Raw genomic sequence first — 13,740 nt, 5'->3', positions numbered from 1 at the left:
TGCATCACTTTTAGAGTTTCGGTGCGTACGAAGCTGAAAAACACTCAAAAGATATGTTTTTGGTAATGTTTTTTTCTCTCTCCTCTTCTATAGGATGCTTTGCATGTACTTTGGCGTTTTGATAACTAACAAACTCAAAAATATTCATAATACATGTTTGTGATCATGTCGTTCTGTTTCTTCACATAGGGTGCTTTATATGTATTTTGGCGTTTTGGTCCCTAACATGGGGAAAAGCACCCATAATACACGTTTTTCGTAATGATGTTCTGTTTCTTCATATAGAATGCTATTTACGTGTTTTAGCGTTTCGTTACATAAGAAGCTGAAAAACAGCGTTAATATCTTTTCTTTTCCCCATATCTGAAACTTTGCATGCATTTTGGCGATTAGTTATCTAACAAGCTCAAAAACACTCAAACACACGTTTTTTGCTAATATTGTTCTGTTTTTTTTTCATAAATTGTTATCGTTTTGGTACGTAAGAAGCTCAAGAGCACACAAAGGACACGTTTTTGTTGAAGTTGTTTCGTTTTCCTATATAGGGTATTTTCCATGTTTTTTTTTTTTTTTTTTTTTAGCGTTTTGGTGGCTAATACCCTAAAAAAAAAAAAAAAAAAACACCTAAATGACACGTTTTTGGAAATGTCGTTTCGTTACTTCATATAGGGCGCTCTGCATGCATTTTGGCGTTTTACTACTTATTACGCTGATAATACACATTGTTGGTATTTTTTTTTCTCCACAAACAGTGTTTTCCATGCGTTTTACCGTTTTAGTACGTAAGCTGAAAAACACTCGACACATTTTTTTAATATATATATATATATATATATATATATATATATATATATATATATATATATATATATATATATATATATATATATATATATATATATATATATATATATATATATATATATATATATATATATATATATATATATATATATATATATATATATATATATATATATATATATATATATATATATATATATATATATATATATATATATATATATATATATATATATATATATATATATATTATATATTTTTTTTTCCATACAGGGTGCTTTGCATGCACTTTAGTGATTTAGCACCTAAGAAGCTCAAAAACATATAAAAGACGTTTTTAGTAATGTTGTTCTGTTTCTAGATATAGTGTGCTATTGACGTTTTTTAGCGTTTTTTTTTTAACCTAAGAAGCTGAAAATACTCATAATACTCTTTCAATATCCTTTTTTTTTTTTTATCCAATATCTTGATATTTTCATTGAATTTCACGTTTTGGTTCCTAACAAGTTGGAAGTCGCTCAAATCACACTTTTTTTTTTTGTAATGTATCCCCATAAAACGTGTTTTCCACGCGCTTTAGCGTTTTGATACATAAGAAGCTCAAAAACACTCAAAAAATATCTTTCTGGTAATGTCGCTCCGTGCTTTGCATGCATTTTGCAGTTTTGGTAGATAAGAAGCTCAAAACACTCAATAAACACGTTTTATGCAATGTTTTTTTTTTTCTGTTTCTCTATAAAGGGTACGTAAGAAGCTGAAAAACACTAAAAATACATGTTTTTGGTTATGTTGTTTGCTTTTCCAATATAGAGCGTTTTGGTACATAAGATTTTCAAAAACACTCAAAAAGAGCTGTTTTTTTGGTAATCTCGTTCGGCTACTAAAATGGTGATTTCATTCATTTTGCAGTTTTGATAGCTAAGAAGCTCAACAACACTCAATATGGTCTTTTTTTGCAATTTTTTTTTCTTCCTCCATGAAGGATTTTTTGTATGCACTTTTAGCGTTTTGGTAAATAACAAGCTCAAAACACTTATAATACACCTTTTAGATAATGTTCTGATTTCTTTATGTAGGGTGTTTTGTATGCATTTTGGCGTTTTAGCACTTAACATAGAGAAAATCACCCATAATAATGTTTTTTTTTTTATATAATGTTGTTCTGTTTCTCCTTATAGATTCCTATTCATGTGTTTTAGCGTTTTGGTACATAAGAAGCTAAAAAAAAAACGCTCATAATACACGTTTCTGTTAATATCGTTTCCTTTAGATATATCAAATCATTCATTTTGGCATTTTAATACCTAAACCTAACAATCTGGAAAACACACAAATCATACGTTTTTGGTAATGTTGTTCAGTTTCTCTGTAAAAGGTATTTAACACGTGTTTTAGCGTTTTGGTACGTAAGAAGCTTAAAGAAAAAAAAAACACAAAATACACAGTTTTGATATTTTATAATGAATGTTTTTCTTCCTTTTTACCGTTTGTTGCCTAATATCCTCAAAAAACACCCTTTTGACACGTTTCTAGGAATGTCGTGTTCTAACCCCGGATAGGGTGATTTGTATATATTTTGGAGGGTTGGTATCTAATAAGCTGGAACTACTGAAAAGATGTTTTTGGTATTGTTATTTGCTATTCACATATAGGGTAATTTGCGTGCATTTTGGCGTTTTGGTACCTAACAATCTTAATAACACTCATAATACGCCATTCTAGTAATCTTTTTTTTTTTTTTTTTGTTATATAGGGTGCTTGTCTGCATTTGACGTTTTAGTACGTAACATGGCGAAAACACTCATAATACACGTTTTTGGTAATGTTGTTCTATTTTTCCATATAGAGAGCGATTCACGTAATTTAGTGTTTTGGTATCAATAATGTTGAAAAACACTTATAACACACGTTTCTGTTAATATCGTTTCGTTTCCCAGTAACGGATACTTTGGATGCATTTTGGCGTTTGTTACCTAAATAGCTCAAAAACACTCAAAACACACGTTTTTCTTAATATAGTTTTGTTTCACCTTAAAGGGTGTTTTACATATGTTTTAGTGTTTTGGTACGTAAGAAGCTTAAGATTTCTTAAAAGACACGTTGTTGATAATGTTGCTTTGTTTCCCTCTGCTTTCTAGCGTTTTCGTGCCTAATATGCTCAAATCACACAAATTACACGTTTCTGGTGATGTCGATTCGCTACCCAAATAGGGTGCTTTGCATGCATTTTCACGTTTCGGTACCCAACAAGTTGGAAAACAATGAAAAGACAAATTCTCGGTTATGTACTTCTGTTTCTCCATAAACAACGTTTTGTATGCGTTTTCGCGTTTTGGTACTAAGAAGCTGAAAAACGTTGAAAAGACACGTTTTTGTTATTGTTATTTGTTTTTGCCTTATTGGGAGTTTGCATGCACTTTAGCGTTTTGGTAAAAACACTCATAATACACATTTTTGTAATATTATTCTGTGCTTTATATGCATTTTAGCATTTTGGTACCTAACATTGAGAAAAGCACTCATAATACAAGTTTTGATGATGCTGTTCTGTTTCTCAATATAGTGATATTCACGTGTTTTTAGCGTTTTGTTACTGAAGAAGTTGAAAAACAATTATAACACACGTTTCTGCTAATATCGTTTCGTTTCCCCATATCGGGTGATTATCATGGACTTTGGTGTTTTGTTACCTAACAAGCCCAAAAACAATGAAGAAACACATTTTTTGGTAATGTTGTTCTGTTTCTCTATAAACAGTGTTACACTGTTTTAGCCTTTTGGTTCGGAAGAAGCTCAAAAACACTCAAAAGACGTGTTTTTGATAAAGAGTGTTTTCAATGTTTTTATAGCTTTTTTTGTGGCTAATATGCTCAAAAAACACAGAAATGACACATCTCTGGGAATGCCGTTTCGTTACCTCAAATAGGATGCTTTGCATGTGTTTTGTTATTTTGGTATCCAGCATATTGGAAAAAAAAGAAAAAAAAACTCAAAACACGTTTTTGGCAACGTTGCTCTGTTTCTCCATAAAGAGCGTTTCGCATGTTTTAACTTTTTTGGTATGTTACGAGCTTAAAAAAAAATCATAACGCACGTTTTTGTATCCAAAATGCATATAAAGCAATTTGTATGAGTGCTTTGTATGCATTTTGGGGTTTTGGTACCTAAACACAAAGAAAAACACTCACAGTAGGTTTTTGGTAAAATTATTCTGTTTCTCCATATATATAAATATTCGCGCGTTTTAGCGTTTTGGTACATAAGAAGATAACCCTCAAAATACACACGATGATAATGTTATTTTGTTTTCCCATGTAGGGTATTTTTCATGCGTTTTAGAGTTTTGGTGCTTAATATGCTCAAAAACATCCAAATGGCACGTTTTCTGTAAATGTCGTTCTAGTATCTAACCAGCTGGAAAATACTAAACACACACACGTTTTCGGTAATGTTGTTAGGTTTCTCAATAAGATAATAATAATAATAATAATAATAATAATAATAATAATAATAATAATAATAATAATAAGATAACAATAATAAGTTTGCTTTTCTCATATAGGGTGCTTTGCATGCACATTATCGTTTTGGTAAATAACAAGCTCAAAAAACACTCTTAATAAACTTTTCTGTTAATATCGTTTTATTTCAAAATATCGGGTAATTTGCATGCATTTTGGCGTTTTGGTAACTTTCAAGCTCGAAAACACTCAAAACACCCGTTTTTGGTAATGTTCTGTTCCTCCATAAAGATTGTTTTGGAGCGTTTTAGAGATTTGGTACGTAATAAGCTCAAAAACACGCAAAAGACACGTTTTTGATAATGTTTTATTTTCCCATGTATAGTGTTTTCCATTCTTATCAGCGTTTTGATGTTAAAAAAAAAAAAACACCCAAATGACACGTTTCTGGTAAAATCGTTTTATTACCCCAAATAGGATATTTTGCATGCATTTTGTCGTCTTTGTACCTAACAAGATGGAAAACGCTTAAAACACACAAGTTCGTAATATTATTCTACTTGCCGATGAATGGCGTTTTGCATGCATTTTAACGTTTTAGTACGTAAGCAGAAAAAATAAAACATTCAAAAGAATGTTCTTTATTTTTCCCATATAGCGTGCTTTGCATGCACTTAAGCGTTTTGGTACCTAACAAGCACAAAAACACTCATAATATTTTTTTTTCTAATAAATTTGTTCTGTTTCTTCATGTTGGCTACTTTGTATGCATTTTGGCGTTTTAGTACCTAACATAGGGGAAAACACTCATAATACACGTGTTTGGTAATGTTCTGTTTCCTCGATAGGGTGATTTGTATGCATTTTGGAGTTTTATTATCTAACATTGCGAAAAAAAAAATCATAATACACGTTTTGGTAACGTTGTTCTGTTTCTTTATATAGAATGTTATTCATATATTTTTGAGTTTTGGTGAAAATCTCATAATGCACTTCTCTGTTAATATCGTTTCGTTTCCTAATATCGGGTAATATGCATGTATTTTGGTGTTTTCCGATCTAAAAAAAGCTGAAAAACATTCAATACAAATGTTGTTTCTCCATAAAAAAAAAAAAAGTTATTTTCCACGCGTTTGAGCGTTTTGGTACGTAAGAAGCTAAAAAAAAAAAAAAAATCAGCGATATGGTGCTTAATATACCCCAAAACAACCTATATTACAATTTTCTGGTAATGTCGTTCCGTTACTGCATCGAGGGTTCTTTGCATGTATTTTGGCATTTTGGTACTTATGAAGCTCAAAAACACTCAAAATACACGTTTTTGGCAATGTTGTCCTGTTTCTCCATTACACGTTATTTTGTATGCGTTTTAACGTGTTTGTACATAAGAAATAGAAAAAAAAAAACATTTTTTAAAATTTTTTCCCATATAGGGTGCTTTGCTTGCACTTTGTCATTTTGGTACCTAACAAGCTCCAAAATTTTCATAACACACGATATTGGTAATGTTGTTCTGTTTCTTCATTTAGGGTTCTTTGTATGTATTTTGTGTATTTTGTGTATGTATTATAGTTTTATTACCAATTCAGCTCAAGAAAAAAAATCAAAACACTTTTTCCTAATGTTCTTCTGTTTCTTTAATAAAGGGTGGTTTCGGCGCATTTTAGAGTTTCGGTACGTAATAAGCTCAGAACACACAAAAAAAGTTTTTTGATAAAGTTGTTTTGTTTTCCTATATAGAGTATTTTCCATGTCTTTTTTTTTTTCTAGCGTTAGGTGCCTACTATGCTTAAAAGTAACAAAACAACACGTTTCCAGGAATGTCGTTTCGTTGCCCGAAATAGGGTGCTTTACATATATTTTGAAAATTTTTATTATAACAAGCTGGAAAACACTCAAAGCACACGTTTTTTGGTAATGTTGTTCTGTTTCTCAATAAAGGGCGTTTTGTATGCGTTTTAGTGTTTTGGTTTGTCAGTAGCTGATAAACATCCAAAAGAGACGTTATTGGTAATCTTGTTTTCTTTTCCCATTTAAGGTGCCTCTCATGCTCTTGGGCGTTTGAGTACCTAACAAGTTAAAAAAAAAAAAACACTCGATATACACGCTTTTTGGTAATGTTGTTTCTCCGCATAGAGTACTATACGCTTGTTTTAGCGTTTTGTTACCCAAGAAGCTGAAAAAGACTCATAATACACGTTTCCGTTAATAATGTTTCATTTACTCATATCAAGTACTTTGCATGCGTTTCGATCTTTTACTAAAAAGCTAAGAAAAAAAATCAAAACACCTGTTTTTTTTTTTTCTGTTTCTCCATAAAAGGTGTTTTGCACGCGTGTTACCGATTTCGTACGTAAGAAGCTCATAAACACTCAAAAGACACGTTTTTGATAATACGTTTCTTAATGCCGGATGCTTTGTCTGCATTTTGGCGCTTTGTTGCCTAACATTTGGAAAATATCTCATAAAACACGTTTTTGGTAAAGTTCTTGCTTCTCGATATAGTCCCCTTCACGTGTTTTAGAGGTTTAGTACGTAAGAGACTGGAAAAGATTCATAACACAATTTTCTGTCAATATCGTTTCATTTCCCCATACTTTGCTTTGGCTTTTTTTTTTTTTTTGGTACCTAACAAATTCAAAATCACATACTCGTAAAACGCAGTTTTTTTTTTTTTTTTTTTTTGCTAATTTTGCTCTGTTTCTAAATAAAGGGTGTTTTGGACGCATTTTAAAATTTTGGTCCATAAGCTTAAAAACAAAATACACTTTTCTGATAATGTTTTGTTTTCCTATTTAGCGTGTTTTCCATTCTTTTAAACAAAAACACCCAAATGATACAATTCACGTAATGCTGTTTTGTTACCCCATAGACGGTGATTTGCATGTATTTTGGCGTTTTGGTAACTAGGAAGTTCAAAAACAGTGTTGTCCTGTTTGTATATACTCGTAAAAGCTGTTTTGCATGTGTTTTAGCGTTTGGTACGTAAGAAGCTCAAAACACTCAAAAGAGTAACTTTTTTTTATTTTTTTTTTCTCAAAAATACCCATAATACAAATTCTTTGGTAATATTGGTATGTTTCTTTATATAGGCTGCTTTGTATGTATGTTAACGTTTTTGTACCTAACATGAGGACAAACAGTATAAATACTCGTTCTTTTTCTCCATATAGAGATCTATTCATGTGATTTAGCATTTTGGTACGTAAGAAGCTAAAAAAAATACTCATAATACACTTTTTCTTTTAATATAATTTCGTTTCCCCATATCCCGCGTGTTCTTTGCATGCATTTTGGCGTTTTTTTTTTTTTTTTTTTACCTAAAAGCTCAAAAACTTTCAAAACACCCTTTTTGCTAATGTTGTTCTGTTTCTATATAAAAATCATTTCAGTCGCGTTTTAGCTATTAAGTACGTAAGAAGATCAAAAACACTCAAAACACACGTTTTTCATAGTTATTTTCCCCCATATATAGTATTTTGCATTCTTTTTAGCGTTTTGGAGCATAATGTGCTCAAAAAAACACAAAATAACACGTTTTTGTTAAAATCCTTTCCTTTCCCTGTATAAAATACCTTGCATGCCTTCTGGGATCTTATATAAGAAGCTCATATGTAAGAAGCTCAGGAACACATACAAGACCTGTTTTTTTTTTTTTTTATAATATTGTTTGATTTCCCAAGTAGGGTGTTTTCCATGCTTTTTTTTTATCGTTTTAGTGCCTATTAGGCATAAAATAAAAACATATTTATGGTAATGTGTATGGTGAAATAGGATGTTTTACATATATTTTGACATTTTGGTACCTATTAAGATCAAAAAACTCTCAAAATGCACGTTTGGGGTAATGTTATTATTTTCCTTAATAAAGTGTGTTTGGAATGCGTTTTAGAGTTTTGGTATGAAAGAAACTGAAAAAAAAACAACTCAAAAGACACGTTTTTAATAATGTTGTCTTCTTTTCCCATATAGGGTACTTAAGCAAACACTTTGGCGATTTGGTACCTAAAAAGCTCAAAAACACTCAGAAGACACTTTTCTGGTAATGTTTCCTTTTCCCATATGCCTCTCATTGAATTTTGGTATGCAACAAGTTTTAAAAGATACAATATAAACGTTTTTTGGTAATGTTGTTTTGTTTTTCCATACAGGGTGCTATTCGTGTGTTTTAGCATTTTATTATCTAAGAAGCTAAAAAGCACTAATAAAAAGCATTCCTGTTAATATCGTTTCGTTTCCTCAAATAGGGTCTTTTGCATGGATTTTGGTGTTTTTGTACATGACAAGGTAGGAAACACTCTAATCATACACTTTTTGGTATTTTTTCTGCACTTTTCCACGTCTTTTCATAGACGTCCAACCCTTCAGGAGGTAAACATATCACGCAGGGAAGCCACAGAACGCTTGACTTCTGATCTTTCTAAAATTTCTGATTGGGGCAGAGCAAACTTGGTATTGTTCAATGCCTCAAAAACTCAATTCCTCCATCTATCAACTCGACACAACCTTCCAGACAACTATCCCCTCTTCTTCAATGACACTCAACTGTCCCCCTCTTCTACACTGAACATCCTCGGTCTGTCCTTTACTTATAATCTGAACTGGAAACTTCACATCTCATCTCTAGCTAAAACAGCTTCTATGAAGTTGGATGTTCTAAAACGTCTCCGCCAGTTTTTCTCACCCCCCGCAGCTGCTAACTCTGTACAAGGGCCTTATCCGTCCATGTATGGAGTATGCTTCACATGTCTGGGGGGGTTCCACTCATACTGCTCTTCTAGACAGGGTGGAATCAAAAGCTTTTCGTCTCATCAACTCCTCTCCTCTAACTGACTGTCTTCAACCTCTCTCTCACCACCGCAATGTTGCATAGCTAGCTGTCTTCTACCGCTATTTTCATGCTAACTGCTCTTCCGATCTTGCTAACTGCATGCCTCCCCTCCTTCCGCGGCTTCGCTGCACAAGACTTTCTTCTTTCTCTCACCCCTATTCTGTCCACCTCTCTAACGCAAGAGTTAACCATTATTCTCAATCAGTCATCCCTTTCTCTGGTAAACTCTGGAACTCCCTGCCTGCTTTTGTATTTCCACCTTCCTATGACTTGAATTCCTTCAGGAGGGAGATTTCAAGACACTTATTCATCATTTTTTGACCACTGCTTTGACCCTTTTATGGGACTGGCATTTCAGTGGGTATTTTTTTTTATTAGATTTTTTGTTGCCCTTGGCCAGTGTCCTTCCTACATAAAAAAGAAAAAAATACTAAAACTCATGCAAAACACCAATTATGGAAAAACAGAACATCATTGCCAAAAAAAAAAAACGTGTATATTGAGTGTTTTTTTTTTCAGATTCTTAGGTATTAAAATGCGAAAATGGATGCAAAACACCGTCTATGGGGTAACAGAACGACATTACCAGAAAAAAAAATTCATAATATACGTTTTTGGTAATGTTGTGTTTCTCGATATTGACTGCTGTTCATGTATTTTAGGATTTTGGTAAAAAAAAAAAGAAGCTAAAAAAAAAAAAACATTAATAATATACTTTTCTGTTAATATCTTTTCCTTTCCCAAAGTTGGGTTAGGTTTTGTTCTCCTATATAGAGTGTTTTCCATACTTTCTAGCGCTTTGATTACTAATATACTGAAAAACACCCAAATGACAAGTTTGTGGTAATGTTGTTCCGTTATCCCAAACAGGGTGGTTTGCCTGCATTTTTTTGGTTTTGCTATATAACAAGATGAAAACATTTAAAACACACGTTTTTAGTAATGTCATTCTGTTTCTTCATATATGCTTTATATGTGTTTTGCCGATTTGGTATCTAACATGGGGATAAACACTCATAATACACATTTTTAATAATGTTGTTCCGTTTCTCAATGCAGACTGGTGGTATTCACAAGTTTTAGCTTTTTGGTACATAAGAAGCTGAAAAAAGCTCATAATACACGTTTTCGTTAATATCCTTTAATTTCCAAATATCATGTGATTTGCATGGATTTTTGCATCTTGGTACCTAACAAGCTCAAGGTATTAAAGATATTAAAATGCGAAAATGGATGTAAAACACTGTCTATCGGGTAAGGGAACGACATTACCAGAAACTTGTCATTTGGGTGTTTTTTTTTAGCTTCTTACGTACCAAAATGCTAAAACGCGTCCACTGTATATTGAGATACATAACAATATTGCCAAAAACGTGGATTTTAAGTGTTTTGAGCTTCTTAGGGACCAAAACACCAAAATGGTAAAGGTACATTTTTTTTTTCTTTTTACTTGTTAGGTACCAAAATCCCAAAGTGAATGCAAGACACCTTCTATGGGAAAAGAATACAACATTATTATAAACGTGTCTTTTTTTTCGGGGGGTTGCCTTCAAAGGTATTAACCCATAAGAGGTCAACATACCTTTACATCACATATACTCATCCTGGTCACCAAAAATCACTTTTTTGTTTATTGTTCCATATGTATGAAAATGATCACAAAACTAAAAAAAAATAAGTGAAAGTTCAAAATCGGCATTTTTAAATGTCCCGCTGGGGCTTTAACCCGTATGTGGTCAATCACGTACAAGTACGTGAAATCGGAGGTTACTTCCTGTGGTCAATCACGTACAAGTACGTTCGTCACTTTCCCGCCTTCTACTACTTCCAAATGCCTTCTGCTTACATGAATTATTTTTCTGTATGTGTCTAGCATATTTTAGCACGGCTTCCTGCCATTTGAACACGTGCGTGAACCCTCCCCCCCCCAACCCCCTCTCACTGCGCACGCGCTGCTGCTTCCCCGCGTCGGAGCGTCCCCATCCATCACTTGGCTATGAGTCACAATGGCAGGAACGCGTCACCGCTCTCTAACTTTCGCTGAGATTGATGAGCTGTTATGTCTTGAGGAAGATATCGGCGATCAGGACAGTGACATCAGCATTGATGATAATGATGATGACCCTGATTATGTATTTGATCATCAAATAGAGGAAGAAGACGAGGAACTTGAGGCGGAATACTTTGGTGTATCACCGCCACCTCCATACACTCCTCCCTCCCAAGATCCTGAACCTTCCCATGCCTCCACTTAATTTTCCCATTCTAGCACAAATGACTGGCTTTATGCACCCAGTACAAGGAAGAAGAGAAGGGAGGCTAGATCATCTTGTGGAAGGCAACAATCATCTGTTGTCCAAATAGGTGATGATGAGTCTGATGACCTTGACATTACATCCACACGCTTGCGAGGCAATGATGAGGCGCGGCGCACACGGGCAAGCCCATCTCGCCCTTCTTTCTTGTGCAAACGCCACAAAACACCACTTGGCAGGGGTAGGGAAAGGGTAGCTGCTACACCTGACACAACTAGGCCTGCTGTCAGATGGGACTGGATAGATGGGGCAGATTTTGAGCCACAAATTTTCAATTTTGATGAGTCAAACTCAGGAATACAAGTACAAACGTTCACAGCAGATAGCCTAGAGTGTGAATTCTATAATTTCTTCTGGGATGACAACATCTTGGAAATAATTGTGACTGAAACAAACCGCTATGTATATTTCATGAGAGGAGGGAAAGTTTTGGGTCCTCACTCACGTGAACATCAGTGGTATGATATAACAGTACCTGAGATGAAGGTTTTCTTGGCCCTGGTGATGCTTATGGGTATTGTCAAGAAAAATAATTACAGAGATTATTGGAATACAGATCCTGTTATCCAGACACCAGTTTTCAGCAAAGTCATGTCTGTGAACAGATTCACCAATATTCTGCGAGCACTTCACTTCTCTGATAACTTGGAGGCATATGCAAACAACATAACTGAAAAGATGAGAAAGATTCGCAGTGTCTTTGATCATCTCAGAAGTAAATTCAAGGAGGCTTTTTATCCCTACAAAAACCTCAACATTGATGAGAGCTTGATGTTGTGGCGTGGAAATATTGGTTTTCGCCAATATATACCATCAAAGCGCCACAGGTTTGGCCTCAAATTATTTGTACTTTGTGACTGCAAGACTGGTTTTGTGCAGGACATTGTACTTTACACAGGGGCTGGGACAGAAGTCACTGATGATAAGAGTCTGGGACTGTCAGGGGCTGTTGTGATGACACTTATGGAGCCTTATCTTGATAAAAATCATGTACTCTTTGTTGACAACTGGTACACAAGTCCATCATTATTTGAAATTCTTTCCTCTAGACAGACTGGTGGGTGTGGAACAGTGACGAAGCGCAGAAAACACATGCCATATTTCCCTCCTCTACCAAACAAGGGAGACTGTGCCTACAAAAAAGCCAATGATACACTTGCAGTTATGTGGAAAGATAAACGAGAGGTAAGACTTCTCACCAACATCCACAATCCTCAGATGGTTCTCAGCCACAACACTGATCGCTCCACCAAACAACGTGTCATGAAGCCTGAGTGTGTGCTAGACTACAACATCAACATGCGTCTAGTAGACAAAGCTGACGCAATGATTTCTTCCATAGAATGTGCTCGTAAAACACTCAAGTGGTATAAGAAGCTATTTTTCCACCTCATTGATGTAACCATGCTGAATGCTCATATTTTGTGGAAGCACACCACAAACAAGAATCCCACTCTACAGGAGTATGTCATCCAAGTGGTACGTCAGTTGCTGGAAGACAATGCCGTGGAACGCCCTATGCCAGGTCGTCATGCTGCTGACAATCCTGTGCGCCTCACTGGACGCCACTTTCCACGCACCTTGCAGCCACGAGAAAACATGAAAAAGAAAAAAGTCCAGAAAGCCTGTCATGTCTGCAGTCACACAACTCGACGGCAAAAAAAAACGGAGTGACACTCGGTATTACTGTCATGAGTGTGATGTAGCTCTATGCATTGAGCCTTGCTTTGAAGACTATCATACCCTGCTACACTACTAAGCATATTGGATAATGCTTGTGTAAAGAATGTAGAAGCTAAAGGATACTTGTGTTAGACATTATTTTGTGATACGACTTTTATTTTGAAAACAAACGGAATTATTTATATATGTAAACATGCACTGGTCTTAGAAAATAAGCTCCCATAATACACATACATATCATAGATTATCATTTATAGTGTAAATAATGTGAAGGAAGCCAAAGGGTACTTGTAGTGTTAGACAAAAAAATATAATTATTTTGTAATAAAACTGCTTCATTTAAAAAAATGGAAATTAACTATATATGAAAACATGCAACTGTCTTAGATAATAAGGACCCATAATACACTTACTTATCGTAGATTATCATTTATAGCTCTTAAAAGGTCGGTAAACAACAAAAAATCAAGAAAACAAAAATCGTACGTCTGGCAGCACCGCCCAGCGAGCCAAGTTTAAATCGCCAAACTGCATGCAAAGTACCCTATATCGGAAGAAAACAACTTTATTAAAAACGTCAATTTTGAATGTTTTGTTTTTAGTTCCTTACGTAACAAAACGCTAAAACGCATGGAAAATAACCTTT

At 34.3% G+C, this 13,740-nt stretch overlaps 1 protein-coding gene across 1 annotated transcript; it reads left to right on the top strand.

Moving 5' to 3' along the window:
* The first annotated feature begins 11,102 nt into the window (after positions 1-11,102).
* On the top strand, positions 11,103-13,085 carry LOC135089908 (piggyBac transposable element-derived protein 4-like). The gene is made up of 2 exons (XM_063986091.1): positions 11,103-11,283; positions 11,461-13,085. Exons 1-2 carry the CDS (start codon positions 11,103-11,105, stop codon positions 13,083-13,085), a joined length of 1,806 nt encoding a protein of 601 aa, XP_063842161.1.
* The last annotated feature ends 655 nt before the right edge of the window (positions 13,086-13,740 follow it).

This window comes from Scylla paramamosain, chromosome 34, assembly GCF_035594125.1.
Source record: "Scylla paramamosain isolate STU-SP2022 chromosome 34, ASM3559412v1, whole genome shotgun sequence".
NCBI classification, from domain to species: Eukaryota; Metazoa; Arthropoda; class Malacostraca; order Decapoda; family Portunidae; genus Scylla; species Scylla paramamosain.
Note: the sequence above shows the minus strand (reverse complement) of the source record. Positions and strands in the feature narration are given on the sequence as shown.

What these genes read in the sequence shown, in the direction of transcription:
- LOC135089908 (XM_063986091.1), top strand. Translation starts at nt 11,103, where the DNA reads ATGGCAGGAACGCGTCACCGCTCTCTAACTTTCGCTGAGATTGATGAG. An exon ending in ACTTGAGGCGGAATACTTTG is followed by an intron (nt 11,284 to 11,460) that starts GTGTATCACCGC and finishes TTGTCCAAATAG; the next exon opens with GTGATGATGAGTCTGATGAC.